The sequence below is a fragment of the Osmerus eperlanus genome, chromosome 20, assembly GCF_963692335.1.
Source record: "Osmerus eperlanus chromosome 20, fOsmEpe2.1, whole genome shotgun sequence".
Classification (NCBI taxonomy): Eukaryota; Metazoa; Chordata; class Actinopteri; order Osmeriformes; family Osmeridae; genus Osmerus; species Osmerus eperlanus.
Window position 1 is genome coordinate 11988166 of NC_085037.1, and position 21245 is coordinate 12009410.

Here is a 21245-nt window from a genome sequence, read left to right on the forward strand (position 1 = left end):
CTCTCCGTCTCCCTCTTCTCTCTGTCCCCCTCTCTCCCTTTTCTCTGTTTCGCTCCGCCTTCTTCTATCCCTGGATGCCCCCCCCCCACACTCCCACCGCCCTCCTCCTGCTTCTCGCTGTCGTTCTCCTGTTCCTGGCCCTCTCCCTCCCTCCTTTTCTTTTACCCCCTCCTTGCCTCCCTCCCTCTCCCCCAGACTTCTCTCTCCCCCCTCCCTCCTTTTCTCCCTCTCTCTCTTTTTGTTCCTTCTCTCTCTCCCTCCCTCTTTCTCTGCAGCACTTATCCAGGCTGTGTGAATCGAGACGAGACAGACAGACACCTCGCCTATAGAGGACATGTAATAGCTCCTCCATCCAAACAAAATGGAGCCGGGGTGTAAAGGACTGTACCTTCACATACGGTGTGTGGGTGTGTGTGTGTGTAAAGAAGTCATGTGATGTTGTGTGACTGATCCACCCTGGCTGGAACACAGAAACACACACTGAGCAATGCCACCAGGAGTGTGTGTGTGTGTGTGTGTGTGCACGAGTGTAGCTGCCACCAGGAGAGCACACAGAAAGGACAGCGTGTGTGAGGAAGGGAGAGAAGGAGAGAGATCTCTGGGAGCTTGGGCAGGACGCTAAGCGTTGACAGACTGATAGACTCATGATCAAAGAGACAGACAGACAGACAGACACAGATAGCTAGCTAAGACAGACAGACACAGCTAGCTACCTGTCAGACAGACAGCTAGCTAGCTGAGACAAACAGACAGCTAGCTACCTGAGACAGACAGCTAGCTACCTGAGACAGACAGCTAGCTACCTGAGACAGACAGACAGCTAGCTAGCTGAGACATACAGACAGCTAGCTAGCTGAGACAGACAGACAGCTAGCTACCTGAGACAGACAGACAGCTAGCTAGCTGAGACAGACAGACAGACAGCTAGCTGAGACAGACAGACAGCTAGCTGAGACAGACAGACAGCTAGCTGAGACAGACAGCTAAAACAGACAGCGTGTGGTGAGAGGTGGACAGAGTGTCAGACAGAAGTGGTGACAGACACATCCTGGTCCATGTTGAAGTGAGTGACGGGCCAGACATCAGACAGGCTGCCAGGGTGGGGGGGGGTCCGGGGCCTGGGAAACCCCACTGTTCACAGACAGACGACTTAGGAGAGGATCTGAGATTATGCCCCCCCCCCACCCTCACCCCCCACCCCCCTCTGACTGACGCTGTCTGGGGCTGCATGAGCTCTGAGAAGATTTTGAGGAATTTCGGGAGGAGGTGGGGCATGTGTGTGTGTGTGTGTGTGGTGTGTGGGGGGTGACGGCCTCTTTGAATAGGCTTCACGTGGGATTGTCGCTCTGTTTCACAGCGTGTATCAGAGCCAGAGGAGCGATGCTGCTCCACAGCAGAGGAGACACCCCGACGCAGCCCAGAGCAGCCCAGAGCGGCCCAGACCAGCCCAGACCAGAGCGGCCCAGACCAGCCCAGACCAGCCCAGAGCGGCCCAGACCAGCCCAGACCGGCCCAGAGCGGCCCAGAGCGGCCCAGAGCGGCCCAGACCAGCCCAGACCAGACCAGACCAGCCCGGGAGCGGCTGGTCACTGTGGCACTGACCTGACAGGCAGGAGACACAGAGGGTCAATGTGCTTCTAGAACGTCGAGGAGAGAACAGCAAGTTAGGACCAAACTAAAACCCTCTACCCTGAGGGGAGTGGAGTTCCCTATGACAAGAGAGAGAGAGAGACCTTAGAAAATATGAGATTAAAGATAGGAAAGGTCAGATGGAATGATGGACCCAGGGGACAATTGAGGTAGAGAGATAGAGAACACGGAGAGATAGAGCAGGAAGGGAGAAACAGAAAGAGAGACAGAGAGACAGAGAGACAGAGAGACATAGAGACAGAGAGAGAGAGAGAGAGAGAGAGAGAGAGAGAGAGAGAGAGAGAGAGAGAGAGACAGAAAGGCATTTCAAAAAGCCACAGTGTGACCTGTCCTAGTGGGTGCGTCTCAAGGACAAACTTGTCATCCCCAGTCCTATCTGTTCCCAGATGTCTTATCTACAGCCACGGTAAACTGTTGTCAAAAAAATGATATTCATTGCTTTTCAAGCCTGTGATCAGTTAAATAAGTCCTGCTTGGGGTATGCCTCTTGTCCACTCTGCAGTACACTGGCTCAATGTGCTGAGAACAGCTTTTATCAATCACAGCATCGTAAAAACAAGCCCCTTTTATTTGTCTTTAAGTCCTGATATACTGCAAATACAGACCAGCCGTTGAGGATTTATAGGCGAAACGCCTCAGAAATGGAAACAGAAAACAAAATAGGCACCGCAGTGGAACTACCTCAAACTATTAAAATACAGTAGAAACACATACAAACACTCTGACACCCTTCCTGCCAACGTTTTACTACCGTACGATACAGCGAAATACATCGTAAATGTAGCACAATAGGCCTTTCTGTGAGGCCGTAACAAGCTGAAATATTATGGGATGTTTTTAAGCACGGGCAGTAATGCATGCTTAAGGCTTATCTTGATGGGAGAGCTGAGTACAGTCGTAATGTTTGGTCAAACTACCGATACAGACTTTTTTTTTTTTAAGTGCTTATTTATCTCTGGAGTCAGTAAAATCTCTTAAAACCTCTTAAAATCATAAAAGTGTATCAACTTTGTATGTTAGAACAATCTGTCAAGTTTATACAGAGGATCATATCAAATGTAAAAGGTACTCACTCAGAATTATGGGTTATGACGGATTGTAAAATGCACTCATTTTTTTAACACTATGGCAACCAAAAATAATACAAAAAAATAAAAACACATTAATCATTACCTTCAACAGCTCTATAGTTATACTATAACATATGTGTACTCAGACACACACACATATTGCCCTACCAGAACCCAGGGCTGTGAGGGTCTATCCCAGGGATGTGAGGGTCTAGTCAGGGCTGTGAGGGTCTAGCCCAGGGATGTGAGGGTCTAGTCAGGGCTGTGAGGGTCTAGTCCAGGGATGTGAGGGTCTAGCCCAGGGATGTGATGGTCTAGTCCAGGGATGTGATGGTCTAGTCCAGGGATGTGAGGGTCTAGTCCAGGGATGTGATGGTCTAGTCCAGGGATGTGATGGTCTAGTCCAGGGATGTGATGGTCTAGTCCAGGGATGTGAGGGTCTAGTCCAGGGATGTGAGGGTCTAGTCCAGGGATGTGAGGGTCTAGTCCAGGGATGTGAGGGTCTAGCCCTGGGATGGGAGGGTCTCCTCTGTGTAAAACCAGTTTTGTCCAAATCGGGGGACAGTCATGAAGGAGTGGAGAGAGAGAACCTAAAAGATTGTTCTAGACCCTTTGGCCTCCGAGGAACCATATATTCACCTGGCAGCAGCAGTGCACGATGTGTGTGTGTGTGTGTTCATGTGAAACATATATCCACCTGGCAACAGGGGCAGGATAAAGCGTCAGTCAGCATGTGTGTTGCCGTGTGTGTGTGTCATAGAGAGAGAGTGTGTGTGTGTGTGTGTGTGTATGTAGTGTAGCTCAGGCACATCTAATCAAGGGCTAATAACAGCACGGTGGGAGTCGCTGGCCCTCGTAAATCAATGAGCAAAATAATTGCTAATACACTGGTTATCGATTAGCGTGCCCGCAACGCTCCTAGTCAGGGGCGACTGCAGCTAAGAGACACAGTGACAAGGGTAAAGTGTTATTTCTCTCGCGCGCACGCAGACAGACAGCTGGGCCGGAGAAATGACTGGGGGCCTCAGCAGTAATTCTTAATTGACACCTGTCAGGGTAATGGCCGCAGTCACAGCTGCAGCAGGAGAATTCCTACCCCAGTCCTGTTCATCTGTCACATTTAATACCTTTTCCGTGCACCCTCCCACACCCCCCCTCTTCTCCCTCTCTCTCTTTATCCCTTTCTTCTTCTTCTCTTCCTTTTCATCCACCCAGAACGGTTTTACATTTGGGATAAGAAAACTATTTTTTGTGTCTTTTCCACATTAGACAAATTCTGTAAAAAATTATAAATCACAACAGTCACATTTATATAAATGAATATCTACGATCAGAATTAAATTAAAAAAAATTGTTGTTTGTGCTATGGGGTCATAAATATGTAATGTGTTTGAGATTTTCTTTTACGTGGTATGTGAAACACGTGTGTGTGTGACACCCAGTGAGGATCAGGCAGGATCATGGAGTCCATCATTTGCTTTGACAAATCAACCGAAGCGGACGAGATTGTCTTACGTCATCCTCTCCGAAAACACCATGTGTCTGGCACCCATCACTCAGCAGCAGCATGGCTCTGGCACACACTCTCACACACACACACACTCTCACACACTCTCACACACACACACACACACACTCTCACACACTCTCACACACACTCTCACACACACACACACTCACACACAGTTGTGTTTGACTTCAGGTTGAGAAACGCCCAGCAACGCGTCTTAACTCCAGTGTACAGACAACAGGAGATGAACACCAAGTACTGTCTTCTCATAAGAGCCAAAAACTCCCTTCTACTCTGCAGAGAAGGGGATATCAGTGGACAACACACACACCCACACCCACACAGTGTGGTCTAGGATGGAGATGGCTCAGACACGACCTCCCAGGGGGAATGTTGACCTCAGCGTGTTCTCTGGACTTCCAGTCTTCCCATCTCCAGGTCATGACTCGCTCTTTCTTTATTCTTCTCTCTCTTTCCTTCTCCCTCTCTCACGCTGATGGAAATTAGAGAAATTAAATGCCAGCCCACACAGAGCAAATACAGCTGGCCCCTCTTTGATTGGGTGACAACTACCCACAATCCTCCACTCTAACCATCTTGCAGAGGTGAGTTTGACTCAATATTGTGTGTGGCGTAGAACACAAATTTGTTGTGTTGCTATGACATTTCAGGCCAATGCCAAGCCTGAGGGTATCAGATACACTGTAGTACTGTAGTTGTACTGTAGAACTGTCGTTGCACTGTAGTACTGTCGTTGTGCAGAGCTATAATAGTTGGCACACACACAATGTGCGCGCGTGTGTGTGTCATTAAAAGGGAAAGGGCTGTGTCATAAGATTGTGAACATGGAAACACATGTGAGTCTGTAGCAGATCACAATGATTCTAGGTGGCTCGATTTGTAAGTGTGTGTGTTTTTGTATGTGTGCTCATGTGCGCTCGTGTGTGCACATGTGGAAATTCAAATCTCCCTGGTTGCATAAAACCTCATTAAACTCCAGGATAGTTTTACCCTGGCGTCTCCGTGGCGAATACCTTGGTATCGTCACACTCCTGGCCAGCTTAATCCCAGCATATTTCCATGGCGACCCTTTCTTTTCCACGAGAGCAGTCATCGATCTCCATTTGTCACTTAACCTCCACGTAAGAGAAGGAGACTGGAGGGTGCAGGAACGCAGTGTGCGTGTGTGTGTGTGTGTGTGTGTGTGTGTGTGTGTGTGTGTGTGTGTGTGTGTGTGTGTGTGCGTGTGTCTTTGATTTCCTATAGGCCCGGTGACTGTGACCCTAAATGCAAATGGTAGTATTTGCGTTGCAGAGTGGAGGGGCATGCATTACTATTGACTGTCTCAGTCAATGTCACCTGTTAATGTTACTTTGCATACCCTTCATTTGCAGATTGGATAAAGGGAAAGGGCGTGTACACACACACACACACACACGTGAAACGTCAGACATGAACAGGGCTGTTTCATGTGGTACTGTACCACACAGCAGGAGTGTGTAGGTGTTATAGAAACGTAAGACGTGAGTTATCCTCGCTACTATCCTCTTCTCTTAACACATCACACACCTACATGTGTTTTCCCCGGACCCCTTTTCGATTCACTAAACACGAAACGATTGCAACATATTATTTTTGATAACCGTATTTATCAGTGTCAAAGAAAGGCCTCAATAATAACTTGATGTAGGAAAGCGAGTGTAAACACAGCGGTCCAGACACACAGGACCCCCTGGGGGATTGAGGGGGGAAGGGGGGTGAAACAACATGGACACCCAGCAAAAACACCTTGCTAGGGATGTTGGTGCACACAGCACTCAGCTCAGCTACCTGCCTCTTTCACTGAGTTGGGCCGCAGCCAACACAGCAAACCCAGCCCCCGTCTCACGCAGAGAAGACAACATGCCGACAAACCGTTATCAGACCACAGCGATTACCGCCGATAAACGTCATTTGTGAATTGTGAAAAAATTATCATTTTTAAAAAGCAGGTGTTGTGTGGATAAATCAACCCCTTCAAGGGAAGCGGCGAGATCCAGTGACTCCTGGCGAGCGAAGCTCCGCGTCGGCAGCTCTGTGAAGAACAAGGCGGCCATTAAGCACCGCCAGGCCTCCAACACTTGATTAGTCAGGTAGGCAAAGTCCATTTGTCACCTGTGAGCCCTGCTCGAATTGAGTTAATGCTGCACTACACCAGAGGAGAGAGAGAGAAGGTGAGAGAAAGAGAGAGGAGGGGAGAGAGGGAGGGAGGGAAAGAAACAGAAGGGGAGACGGAGAGAGAGAGAGAGAGAGAGAGAGAGAGAGAGAGAGAGAGAGAGAGAGAGAGAGAGAGAGAGAGAGAGAGAGAGAGAGAGAGAGAGAGAGAGAGAGAGAGAGAGAGAAGAGAGAGAGAGAGAGAGAGGGGAGAAAAACAGAACGAGAGAGAGAGAGAGAGAGAGAGAGAGAGAGAGAGAGAGAGAGAGAGAGAGAGAGAGAGAGAGAGAGAGAGAGAGAGAGAGAGAGAGAGAGGTGTGGGTCTATATGGGGACTGGCTAATATCAAGTTGATTACATCAAGGCAGCTTGCGGACTTGACACCTAGCTGAATTTGTCAGCATTAATCGGTGGGGCCCTGTCACCAATCCGTCAGCTTCAGAGATAATTAGGGACCTCGGCTAATGATGCCGTTGAAGAAGAGAGGCTTACGCTTTTTTCTGCTTCCTTGGAGTGATAATTAAGAGACTACACTTTTACCAACGAAGAGAAAAGCCTGGGTGAGAGGAAAAAGAGCATTGATGGAGTCAAGGAAGAAGTCCTTCTCATCCTCCCTGCGTGCTTCATAAACGTCCACACTGCAAATAATATATGAATCCTCTCGGCCATACTAATCTTAATTAACTGCTTATTTTAAATCGATCTCAGTTTTAATTTCACTTGTTGGTCATGACATTGGGCATGTCAGACACTGTGACTGATACACAGGATGCTCGAGTTTTAACAATAACAAAATATCTATATTTTTTTTTTAACAAAGGTCGAAAGGTTATGGCTTGCATTCACTGCTACTTTGAATCAAAGCCTTTATAACCCAGAGCCTAGGAAAGGACAGAGCTAGCTCGTGATGCAACTCTTGTACAGTACAACAACCCTATCTCAACTCTATTACAGCCATGTTTCCACTCTTTACACAGCTTGCAGCCTTCAGATCCCTCTAACAGACAAAGACCCTGTTACACAGGCAACAATAAAATCTCTCTAAGAGGCAGCAACACTGTTCTAAGGATACTGTTACACCCCCAAAGAGGCAACATTAAAATATCTGATTGACAAAGACACTGTCACATGGACATAAAAATCTCTGTTACAGGGACATTACAATGTATCTGAGAGACAGACACAGTTACTGGGACTCTGTTACCGGGACAACATTCGACTGTAGCTAACATTTACAACATTACTACAGAGGCGACATTAAAGAAGCCAGAGATGTTAAACTAGAAAACGACAACAAAGGCCAGCAACAGAACCCCTCGTGTTCAGACTGCAGCCGTGGTGAACACAACCGCCAGAAACTCACAGACACAGCTATGAGGTTTCACATGAAGGATACACCGAGTCGATAGCCACAACCCCGGCTACACCGCCGTAAGAAAACTAGACCTGAGGTGTTAAGGGTACCCTCCATTTTAGGAGCAGTTGAACATCATTTTGTGGGTTGGTTTCCCCTCCTAATGAGGCCATGTCCCCATCCTGGTCACCAACAATTTTCTGTGACATCATCTTCACCCAACAATGTCCTGTGCCGTCTGAAATGTTTTTCATACTTTGTTTAATGCAAGAGCAAGAAGGCACATACACACACAGACAGACACACCCACACACACACTTCTTGTCACGGTGTTTTGATTGAGTCCACCATATGTCATACACTGGAAATAATGGAAAGATGATGCCTGCCAAGTTTGGATTGACCATTAGAGCCAGTGATGTATGTGGCTGTCACAAAACAGACAATTAAATCAATATTCAAAGGCTGGGTGGGAGAGCAAACCACTTTATGGCTTGGTTGAAAGCACGACAGCCTGGGTAAGAAAAAAAACCTAGTTAATATTTGCCCAAAGCATCCCTAGTTTTCGGGGTTATAATGGTGTGTTGCATAAGTGCACATTCAGTGTAGCCTCTGCCTTAGTTTATGTATCTCAAACCCTTTATTTTAGTCAGCCTACAAACTACTTTACAGTAATCCTTATCAAAAACCTTGAAAAACTATTTTACTATGTCTATAAAACTATTTTAGGACAACTTCATTCAGATTGAATTCAAGCATGTGTACACATTTTCTCGTTATGATAGACCTACTGGTTTAACAACCTGGTCAATCACTTAGTTGTGCAGACAACGAAGACATCTTAAAAGGACTTACAAATTGTTCCCTACATCTTCTAAAACATAACGTTAAAACTATTGTGACCCAAGGAACAAATAAAAAAAAATGTAGATGACCAAAAGCTATAAAAACCTCCTTTAACAACAATGGTTTCTCTGATTTATGAATTAAAGTCGATGAGCGGTAAACAGCGGTGGCAAAAGTTTTGTGCGTTTTAGTGATTTATCTATCCTAGGGTTAGCCCAGGCCTGCTAGTTTTCGGGTACTTTCTGATCTCGACACGCCCCAGAACCCTCGCCTCCGCCTTCTTCCCATGATCCTCCCCCAGGGCATTAATCGCAAAGTATTTACCCCGCTTGAGAACTTTTCTTTCAATTTGTCTTTTCTTGCTCCTCGACAGGGGCAGAAGTTGTCCCTTTGAGTGGCTCAAGCTGTCAAGCGCATGCGTGTTTCCATGGTGAATGATTTACTGATGTTTATCAGGACTGAATAGATCAAAGGCATGCGCGTGACAGGCGATCAATCAGGCATCAAATCAAGGATGGCAATCCGCGAGCGGAACGCAGTCTAGGTGGCGACGAGTTGTTTTTATTTTTGTACATAGGGGCACTTATACTACTTTAAAAGCTATTTATAAAATAACTTAACTGGCTTACTTTTTCATTTGGTCTGTCTTTATTGTAGCCAATGTAACACTTATAAATGGACTTTGACAACACATTAAATGTGAACTTGCGGCTGTAAAACATCAGAGCAGTTAAATACTTTTCTTTTCTGGCACTTATAGTTTAAGATACAAATGGACATAGTCAAGTTAGAGTTATTTTTGTTTTTTTGTTGTTGTAAATACTACGTGCAGCTTCATTTAAGAATGTCCTACATACTGATAGAAAATGACAGTGTCGAAGTTTAGAGGGTTTCGAGAGAGGGGAAGGACTTCGAAGTTGGCTTACCTACAGACCGCCGCGGCGCTTGCTGTTTTCTTCTCGGCATACTGCTGGTAGACTTTCCGCTTGACTTTTCATGCAGATACCACAATAACGGACAAGGCAAAGAGGAAACCAAGATCAAAGCAAATCTCGCTGTCTGTCCTTCTCTCGGTTATGCACGTGGAAATGTAGATTCCCGTTCTTTGATTGGCAATGTGTTGGGTGTATGCGTCAGTGAAAGTAAAAAATCTCAAATCATCTTTAGGGAATCGTTTGTCCGATGAGGAAATCGGAGAATGTTGTACGAAAAAGAAAGGGTTCTATTGATGCCTGGTGCAGCTTAAAAGATATAAACTCATAGCATCTTCATACAAATTCGTTTGATCTCCGTTTATGTTTCAGTCTAGCAGTGGAGAATATGGACAACCGCCAAAGCCCCCTCGATCCCTCGCCGTGCTTCCATCAAAAAGGATTCCAACCCTCAAACGACACTTGGAAGCCGATTTTCAAATGAAAAGTAACAAAGAGAGGATTCAATGCATCAATGTAACTTCCAGGACGGCGAATGCACCGCTCCCAAACTGTATATCCTCACAGGTGCCGCTCTGTTGTTCAGGGTCTGCTATTCGACAGAAAATGGGAGAGAGAGAGAGACAGACGTTAGCAGGTTATGTCAATCAGTCAGTCAAGCGAGTCATTTCCTCACAACAAAACGATCAGACAGCTTTTTTCATCAACATGATTATTTTCTATCATACACCACTTTTACGAAAAAAAACATAGATCAAAACATAATCTCGTCTCGTGGATTTTGATACTTACAAATGTGATGTTCTTTTGGCTTTCATGTGGACAGTTGACGAATTACGCTACTGCTTTCAAAACTGATTACGAACAAACTCAACTATAACACATACTCGACCAAGGTCAAAGGGATGCACTATTTGCTCTTTTTTGACTGAAAACGAAACGAGTCCCGTCTCCGCCGTGAAATATGTAACGTACATTCGGGATGCGCGGGCGTTCAGACAGCCTCAACTGATAGACAGACACATCGAGTTGCTTCTCCTGCCTCTCCGTTACTCCACCCCTCTGAAAGCGTCACACTGACAGTAGAACCCACCTGTCAATCTTTCTAATTGTTCTGTTTTTTTCTCCTTTTTCGTCTTCTTCGTCTTTTACCTTTCTTATTCCAGGATTATAGAAAAACAACCCCCGCTGCCAAAATACTGTTCTCAGATCTGAAAAGTGCATGTTCGTCTTTAATATGCGGAGTCAATTAGATACACTTTCATCAAATCTGTTTTGTTTTGCTGTTGTTTTGTGTTAGGGGGGAATCGCGTATTGGCATCTGCCAGTGCTAGGTTTACCATAGGTGGTAAAAACTAGTTTTACAGCAAGGCTGAATAGCATAAATAACGTAACACAAAGAGAGTATAGGCTACTCACAGCATATCATTCTATGTTATAAATTTTCTGGCTGACAATTACATTTTTTGAGCGCAGTGGGCAAATAGAAAATAACCCTTCGTCTAGGCTATATGTTTTGGGACATGCATTTACAACAGTCAAATCTGACCTCCAAAAAAGTGTGAAATAGTTAAGACTGTTTTACACTTGAGAACAACTAACGAAATAGGGCATTGATTGAAGATGCAGATTGACTTGTTACACCTTAGACTTCGCGTAGGAAGGGGAGGGGCGCACAGCAAGTTCACTGTGACTGCAACAGTGCAGTGTACTCCATCCACTTACTTACCAATTGCCAAGATTCAAGCCGTTATTACTATGTAAATACAACTGCACTGACGGCTGTATAGCCTACGACTTCACATCGGCAGTTGGCAATTTCACTCAAAGTGCTCCGTTGCCTGTTTTCAACCAGATAACCACAGTAAATTACCAATGTTGTTATTTTTTTATAGCCTATATGGCAAGCTATACACGAAAAGAAAAAGTTAACTTATAGCCTGCTAAATAAGCAAATGGTAACTTGAGTTGTATTTAGATTTGTTGAGCAGTTTACGTAGTTTGACGAGCTAGAGAGCCTACGCGCCTTACCACCCGCACAGAGGAGGTTTAGAGATTTTTCACTACCGCTGCTCCACGTTCTGTCCAAATTCTTGGGCTCACTTCGGCGTCCTAGTGAACGGATTAACTTGGAACACCAGACGGACAGATTCTTACTTATTGGACCTTGGTGAGTTATTGGAATTTGCACCATACTAACCCTACGACTCTGAGACTAACTCCCCCACTTTACCCTAAAGTATCGTTGTTTTTCGGTGTAAATTGCGGTCATAAACCGCATTGCAAGCCTCAGGATATCAACCACTCTACATTCATAAATTTAACGCACTGAAATTCGTCGTCCTTACCGTTCTGCGCGTGGCATTCTTGACACACTGCCAGCCGCTATCAAACTGATCATCTATGTAGAAGGGTTGTCGGAGGGGGCTAATAATGTGGCAATATTTTCTAGTACCGCCCCAACATCTGTCTATCCATCCCTCCATCCATCCATCTATCCATCCCTCCATCTACCTCGAATCTGCCTGTCGCTATTGATGTTTTCTACGTCACTAATTTTCTATCAGGCAGACTTATAGGGACTGAAGGTGGTTAGTGGACCGTGTATTGCGGTACTCTATGCTACAGAGTATACGCGAATAGGCAACTTTTCTTTAATTTTAACAGTAAAGTGAGTTTTGGTGATTATCAATGATAATAAGAAACGTTCAATTAATTACAGTGACATGTAAAGTAGGCTAGTTTATCCTTTACCCTTTATTATATTTATCATATTTAGTTTTAAAGTATATTTAATACAATCTCGAGATTCGCTACTGGCTTTGGTTTGTCGAATGTATTTTAATATTATGCCTGAAATGTTTGTTTTGTGCGTCATCGTCAGAATAATCGGTGCTGAGCCATCGGCGACCTCAACCTTCCCAGACTGCTGCTTGTACAGACTGCTCCCCTTCGTCTTACGGACATTAAGAAACTTTCTTTTGTCTTAATCACTCATATATAGATTATACAAACTACAATTTAGTTTCGAACATAATCTCCCTTCAGGAAACCTGTCACAAGTTATGGTATGGAGATTATATAAATAAACAATAATACAAAATAAATACAAATTGCAAAAAATGTAACTTAATAGGGCTAATTTCAACGTCAGTGATTATTTGTAACACTACACAGCTACAGCCTACCCACAGATAAATGTTGTAAATTCTTCACAGGAAACACAATCGTTGTAAGATGCTTTCTGATGACATCTATAAAGATTATCTTGTTTTTCATCACTTTCATTATCCATTAGGATACAGAAACAATGATTTAAAATTATGTATGAATGATGTAAAAATACAATGTTAAAATCCTCACTGTAAAACCTCAAAGCAGTTGGCTGCTGTGAAACCCAGAAGAATGTAAAGGCCTATACCAGGACACAAATACAAACTACTTTCAAAGTTGTGTGTAACTTAAAGTGTAGCTTCACTATCAAGTCACATCTGCCTTCGATACTGAGATATTCAGCATAGAGTTTAACTCACTACATACTTCCATTCATAAGCCTATTAGGTTGTTTAGAAAAAAAAGATAAAATAATGTAATCTGTTTCTGAATGAAAGGTGCATTCTGGGTCCGTTTTCAGGTCTCAGTGTAATGCCATACTCTGTATTCACATACAAATATTATTCTAGTCCAAAAGGAAGGTCATATCATACTGTAGACACACACACTAACACACACACACACTAACATATATACATTTTCACCCCCAAGCACACACACACACACACACACACAGTAGATGCTGTTGCTTTTCTTCCTCACCTGCATCACATAGTAGCCGTTAATAATTCCGCCTTAACACACTTGTTTAAACAAGATGGTGGCTTGGGGGTATTCCCAACCTACAAACTGTTTTCTAAGCGATCCCTTTAAGAGTTTGACGGAGCTGCAAACTACCACAAACCAATCAAAGATAAGATGAGATAAAATAAAGATAAAACACGTTATCGGTCTTTTGAAAAGTTCAGAGAGAAAAGAACAGCAATGAACTCAGCTGAGTTTTAACAACATATTATTTACAGCAGTCTTAAAGTACAGTTATGATTTTACTCAGAATACCATCCCCTGTCTTCACCATATACAGTTGCAAGACCTGTGGTGAGAGAAAACCTGTGAAATAAATTTGTAACATCGTATAAAAAACTTTAAATCACCGTAACCTAGTCATTAAAACCTGCAACAACATCTATTTTCATTGGTAACCTGACAGCTTTGATGTTACACAGCGTTAGGTACAGTGACTGTAGTATTTGTCTACAGATGTCGTGGACTTAAATCTTTCATAACATTACATTTACATTTAGCAGACGCTCTTATCCAGAGTGACTTACAGTAAGTACAGTGCCTTGCCCAAGGACACAACGTCATTTGACACAGCCGGGATTCGAACCAGCGACCTTCTGATTACTAGCCTGATTCTCTAACCGCTCAGCCACATGACTCCCTAAATACATTTTACGCAACAAGGAAACAAATCATTGGGTTCATGTTTTAGGAGTCCCTTCCTAACCTTTTAATTGGATCCAGTGATGCTGGAGGAGAGAGGCATTGGCCAACACAGCGTCTATATCATTCCAGCACTGTGGCTCATCCCTGGGTCAGGAACAACACAAGAGGGAGTCAGGGTCATAATTCACCGTAGGATACCCCACACTCCCTGGAATGTTCTCCAGTTTGCTGTTTGGTTACCTGGAAGTGGCAGAGAATAGAACTACGTACCTTTAAAAAAAATATATATTTTAATTTATTATTCTGGAAGAAATCGGAGACTGGGATTTGTAGTTTTACACCCTTTTGTGTAGTCTTTGAAGGCTTTACAGCTGTAGCCGTAATCCGTCAACACGCTGTGATCCAAATTGTTTGCAAGCTTCACTATCCAGGACAACATCACACGTGTCCACACGCGTGTATGTCAAGATCCGAACATTGGCAAACAATAATATGGCATAGCTCCCCTCCGCCCCCCCCCGCCCCCCACACTGTGCATATAAAATACCTCTTCATCCTGACACAGTGACAATGCGATGACGCGTCAACCTCATTCTGTGTCACTGTGTGCTTTTTTCACGTCAGAAACACTCCCTCAGTACATGTGAACATATGAACATGTTTGAGCAGACACTGGTCTATATATTTGCATAGATTATGTGTCCTACTTTGTTCTCTCTCTCTCTCCCTTCTTATTTTTTTTTTTTTTTTTTGTAGATCGCTTGACGTGGACAGGAACAGTGTGGCTGGAGGACACTGATGATGGGAGCCACCATTTTGTAAAAACTGGGGTGAGGGAGGTGACACTGCACCCCAGGACATAACAGGAAGGACCCCAGAGGATTTTTTTTAAAGAATTAAAAACACAAACCTGATAGATTTCTCATCTTCATTTCCCCAAATTATTTTGTTCTGGTTTCTGTGGATTTAGACGCCGTCTAGCTGTGAGAGAGACCTGCAAAATGTTTCCAAACGTAGGTTGCCTTAAAAATACTTCACCACGGGCACTAGGTCAAATTCACATCACGGTAAAATAATAAACCTGCCATAGAAAAACAGAAAGGCATGTTCCATTTCAGATATAAACAATTTCACGTTTTAAAATGGAAATTATTAACCAATTACGTTTGTTAATTATCAATAAAATAGTGTAATATTCACTACGGACTGTGTCTTTGGATCTTTAATTAAAAAATACGTCATCGAACATTTCTGTATTGCTTTTGTTAAGACCTATCGCTCTTTAAGTGAAATGTTTCTCATGATTCATCTTCATCATCATCTTCATCAACCTCGCTCAGCATTCTATACATTCCAGCACTGCAACTCATTCGCACTTTTGAATCGTGTGAGCTTCCTTGAAACATAATTGGTCTTATGAAATGAAAACGTTCACACGAAGCATCCATTACTACATCCAACTGAAAACTTCAGTTGGATCAGCTTTTCACAAATTATATCCTATTTTAAAATTAAATATTACTGAGTATCTAAACTTTTCTTCAAACACTTTAGTCTCTTAGTTAAACAGTTAAACTCTTCACAGTGTATCATGATGAATATACAACAAACACTAATACAGCTATAAAAAAATATAATTATTTAATTTTAAATCAAACCTATCTTCTGGTTTTTAAAGACTTTTATTCAGATAATATTATAAAGAATTGTCAACAATTACGCAACATTTTATTATTAAATGTCTACAGGGTCAGACCTTGATAGATTTTGGCTCTGTCTTACATCACAGGTGCGTTCAACCTCCCAGCCAAGCATCCTATGTAAGTTTCTCCCTTTGCCTCAATGTCATTCAAATAAGTGAACAGTTTAAACCGGACAGATTTGTGGTTTATGATAACACCACTCTATGAAGCTAATAATCTTCAATCAATGACGGGTCAAATGAAATCCCAGACATTCATTGACAGTGTGGATATAAGAATATATGATAAAAAAACAATAAAGAGGAGACTCTTACTTTGACACAAGGTATATCTTCACATCTATCAGATAAGGCTGCATAATTAAAATGTCACACTGGATCGAGAAAGAAGGGCTTTGATAGAGATTTTCTCACAACTCATTACTTTTGTACTTTTTCAAAATATGTTGATGAAGAAACGGATCTGAAGTATGGGATGTGAAAATGATACATCACAGTAATTTTGACAACGCAATTAAAGGTTCATAATCTCTGCCTGAGATTTTCAATTCTGTCAATTTGGACGTGCAGGATGATGAAAGAGTCACAGAGAGAGTCTGCTGTGACGACAGAAACATCCTCTCACATCCGGTGCATGTTTCTGATAGTTTTAAATAGTTTTCCTGTGCAATTCTTTCCACCAAAATGGCACATTTTCTTTGAGACAGTGACATAGTCCATTAGTTTTGATGATCTTCCCTCCCCAATTAGGGTTGCACAGTTCACCCCGATGATGCAGACTTTCTCTGAGAGTAGAAAATAGACAACTATCTGTTGGGCAGGGCCTTTCTGTGTCAAGCACACACACACACACACACACACACACGTTGTTGATGCCTCGTAACCGATGTGGTTCAGGGAAGACTTGGGCTCTGGAACAACCCTAGGAAAGCATCTTCAGCTTCTGCCGAATTAAGTGACATATTTCACATTTCAAAATACCAGCTGCTGACACGAATACTACTTCCCTGTCCTCCACCTCTTTCTTTTGTTTTCTTTGACACACGCACTCCAATTAGCATTTTCTACCCATTATGGAGAAAACTGAAGCAGTGAAATGTTTGTGTCCCTCTTCTCAGCCCAACTGCATTTTTCTTATTTTTTTCAGTCGTTCTAAGGCAAGAAAGTGAAAAAACAAACAAACAAAAAAATATTTTAATTTATATTGTGATTCCCAAAAACAAAACACAAAAAATATCATTTTTTTGCCAATTAGTTTGCATGCGATGTTGATGTTTTAATGTGCCAACGTGAAATGAGTTGGAAGGCATTTCACTCTTCATTTCCAACAATAACAAATCTAGTTGTTAGACGAGGACTATAACTTATCAGTAGCTTCTGACTAAAACCACCCAGAGAATTGTTTATGTTTGTTTTGAAATATGTGCATACAGTGGAAAGTGCTTCTTGCGCACTACAGCACTTTTACAAAATTTCAGCAATTATCAGCACAATTATTGAGGTTATGTATGGCGGCTTTTATAGAATCACGTCATTATACACAGTGTATACTAAGAGGAAAAGGCTTGTTATTTACAGCGTAACGGCATTACTTATGCTTTTGAAGTAAGAAGCAGCTGATGATCTTACAACGGTATAATTAAACCCTTGCCTTGTAATAATCGAGAGATTCCATTTCCTAATTGCAAAACGCACTCCTGATGCTATACACAACTGATGTTAAACATGCCACTGGGGCTATATTTGCTGCAAGCTCCTGATACTATGATGCTACTGATCACATAGGTACTACAGATACTTTACATGCTACTGATGCTTTGCATGCTACGTTTCCTTCTGATCGAAGCTTTTCTCCTCTGAAACGGCTCCTATTCAGTGCTGGTCAGCCTGTGTTGTCGGAGGCATGTATTTATGAATGGGGACCCCTTAATTAGGCATCCTGTTTCCTCCCCAGTCACAGTGAGGGATAGGCCTCGCCAAATTCATTAATGATAATCACCGCGAGTCTTCGCATAGCTTCCAGCATAGTCTCAGAGGGACCGACACTTGAAGAGAAGCATTAAATTACACAGAGGGATTCTTTAATTGCAAAAAAAAAAAAAAGACAACACCAGACTTATTGTACACACTTTTATAACGAGTTCATTTGCCAAACATTTTTTTAAGGACCAATCTTTGAGGATTTAAAGAAGATCCCCTTTAACTTCAGCATGTCTCTTATCGATGCGAAGCTCTCTCTTGTTTGCTTAACCACAAACAGATTAGACAAAACTCTCCTATTTTAATAGTCAAACCTACCGTTTGTTTTGAGGCAGTGTAGGGTGAGCTCAGGTGGAAGAAGTAGGGGGTTTGATGAAGAGGAAGACTGGTTTTCAGGTCCTATTTATGTTGAACGGAGCCTCCACTGCCATAGCTAAATACATAGTCCAAGTTATATAAGACTGTTTCAGAGCTAGAATTCGCAGGACATTTTACCTTTGGTGGGTTTGAACCAGATCGTCGTTAGGATTAGCCCTTGCCCTTGCCCTTGCCCTAGCCATAACCCAAGCTCTTGCCCTAGCCCTAGCCCTAGCCCAAACCTAACCCTCACCTAAATCTAGCCTTAAATGAGGTTCTCATCTGTAAGCAATTCTGCTCATACTAGCACTCAGTTTGTGTGTGTGTGTGCATGTGTGTGTGCATGTGTGTGTGTGTGCATGTGTGTGTGTGTGTGCATGTGTGTGCGTGCATGTGATTGTGTGTGCGTGTGTGTGTGTGTGTGTAACTCCATAACTACCATTGGAAGACTCGAGTGTTAGCCCTGTCATCTGTATTAACCTCTATAGAATTATCACGTCAGATTTATACTATCTATCACCCTGCTTCACTCTGCTTCAAAACGGTTGTCCTGATTAGTTGTTGCTGGTTTCAACATTTGCTGCCATACATATAACACACACACACACCTGACCTAATTGCTCAATCTTACTGAGCTAATTAATCACGGTAGCTTAATCCCAGTGACAAGGTTAGGTGGGTGACATTCTCCAAAACCTGCTTCTTTCTTAAGGACCCTCTCCAAATCTCCATCTCTCAACTGTCCATTTTTTATTCTCTCTTGTTGGTCACACTTTCTCTGCCCCGTTTGTGGTTTGTTTATTTTCTTTTGTTTGCACTCCGTCCAACCAATCTTCCGATCTTTCTGTCTTTCCTTCTTTGCTTTTTCTGAATTTATTTTCGGAATTTCACTCTCCATCCATCCATTCATACCAATCAATCTTTCTTTCTTTCATTCTTTTGACCCGTCCACTCTCCTCCCTCCTGTATTTACATTTACATTTAGTCATTTAGTAGACGCTCTTATCCAGAGCGACTTACAGTAAGTACAGGGACATTCTCCCTGAGGCAAGTAGGGTGCAGTGCCTTGCCCAAGGACACAACGTCAGTTGGCATGACCGGGAATCAAACTGGCAACCTTCGGATTACTAGCCTGACTCCCTCACCGCTCAGCCACCTGACTCCCTATTGTATTGCCTGTGTAGGAGCAGCATGTCACCAGCATACCTTAGCACACGTCTATTTTTACCTGTTATTGGGTTCTCCATAGAGGTGAGTGAGAATGGGTCTGCAATGGGGGTGTGGGGGTGGGGGTGTGGGGGGTTAGGGGCGGGGTCACACTGCCCCATTAATCAAAAAGGATGACACCATGTCGTCCCTGACAACAGTCCTGCCACATATACGTCAGTCTTGCTCCCTTGTTCATCTCCAATTGGACGGTTCAGCAAAAAGGGGGTGGGGGGAATGGGGGGGAGCAAACTTTATTAATCAAGCATTCTGATTAATTGTTATGAAGTGTCATCCATAAATTTCTCCTTTGGATTTAATAATCCTCGAGGAAGACTTAACAATCTCTTGCAGTGATTTGAGTTTTATTGAAGGGGCTGTGCGGGGAGAGAGAGAGAGACGCGATGACACAAATAGCTTCTCAGCGGACAGTCCCTCTCCGTGTGACAGTTATGAAATACAATTATCAGTGAGATCTGCTTAAGAATTCATCAGCAGCAACCTGCCTTCCAAGGAGAGGAGAGGGGAAAAAACGACATACAAAGGAAGTCTTAACTGATATGACGACACCATCCCCCATTGCCTTAAACTATCATTTCAATCGTTCTTTTTTTTGGAGGTCTCAGGGTTTGTTAAGTTGCTAGCGCTTTGAGTGGATTCTGTGCATTGTATTAAAGCATAAATCACAGCTTAATCACTGAAGAAGGCAAATGACACATTGAATGCAAATCACCAAGATGGCGTCGTTTGTTTGAAATGCAATACCTCCTGTTTCCCATTGAGGTCAATAATAGTAGTTAATCTTGCTGCATAGGGAAAATATGCTGTCATGGAATACTGCTGTGTTCTGTCAGGTCTTGTACTAACAAAATCATAAAACACAACTGATTTTAATCAATAGCCATCTACTGACAGTCACATCTATAGAATTGAATGCATGCTACACTGATGTTTGTCGGCAGTGCATGCGGTACATTTTTAGAAACAGCAGTTCTAGAACCAGCACAGTTCTAGAACCAGATCAGTTCCAAACAGGCGACACAGAGACTCTATGTTCCAACCTCTGAACTGGATACATTCTACAATACATGCCTTGTCCTGCACAACCTTAGTCTGTCAAAAAATTCAGCTAATCCCAATATTTGTTACTCTCTCACAGCTAAATCAAGGGCACTATTCAATCCTGACCAGAGGCCATGCTGTCTGTGGTTGAACAAACAAGACTTCTCAACACTGGTACTAGGTAGGTAGTCAAAGGTTTGAATTGAAACACGACCTTGCTCTGCGTTGGAAGAAGGTCAGTTTGTCCTTATGTGTCAGGTTGGAGAATTTCAAGAATAAGGCATAAACTAACACTACCACGCATAGTGAGTGTCTGTGAAATTGACGCGTTAACCAAACTGTACCAATCACATTTGACAAAAAATTACTAAAACATTTTAATCCAGTTAATGAAAGCCTTTTCCCACACTGAGGTCAATGAAGCTATACTGTAGAAACTTAACAAAATAAACAAATAAAACTAAACCACTAAAATATGTATGTCATGTGTATATAGTATACTGTATGTATGGTAGTCTTGCTGAATCAGACCTAGTCTCTGCTATGTAGACCCAGCCTAGTCATCCTCATGGTCTGAATAATCTTACCCCATTCCCGGTACACACACACTCACACACACCGTCTTGTCCCCCATCCTCTCTCTCTCTTTACCCTCCCCCTCCTCTCTCCCACATCCTCCTCTCGTCTTTCCCCCATTTCTCCATCCTCCCTCACCCCCCTTCCTCAACCCTGCCACCCCCTCCCATACCCCCCCCCCCCCACGCCCCCCTCTTCCCCTGGTGTCTGCTGCCCCAGTGGTCAAGGACACCCCTATCAGCCCTAGTCAGGGGAGGCCCCATCCATCAGGGGGTATCGGTAATGGAAACACCCGGTGACAATGA

General features: G+C 43.2%; 1 protein-coding gene and 1 long non-coding RNA gene across 3 annotated transcripts in view; one reads left to right on the plus strand and one right to left on the minus strand.

Moving 5' to 3' along the window:
* The window catches only part of tshz1 (teashirt zinc finger homeobox 1), a 28549-nt gene extending 17932 nt beyond the window's left edge, over positions 1-10617 (minus strand). The window contains exons 1-2 of one of the 2 annotated variants that reach the window (XM_062445727.1): positions 10347-10617; positions 9549-10143 (exon numbers count right to left, since the gene is read on the minus strand). In XM_062445727.1, the coding sequence (XP_062301711.1) occupies positions 9549-9588 (40 nt within the window). In that variant the 5' untranslated portion in view covers positions 9589-10143; positions 10347-10617. Of the gene's footprint in view, positions 1-9548; positions 10147-10346 lie in introns of both variants that reach the window. The other variant, XM_062445726.1, reaches the window with a different exon arrangement.
* Positions 10618-10818: 201 nt separating this feature from the next.
* On the plus strand, positions 10819-14971 carry LOC134006667 (uncharacterized). Its single transcript, XR_009927960.1, has 2 exons — positions 10819-11724; positions 14814-14971. It is a non-coding gene; the product is annotated as an uncharacterized LOC134006667 (long non-coding RNA).
* Positions 14972-21245: the final 6274 nt, after the last annotated feature.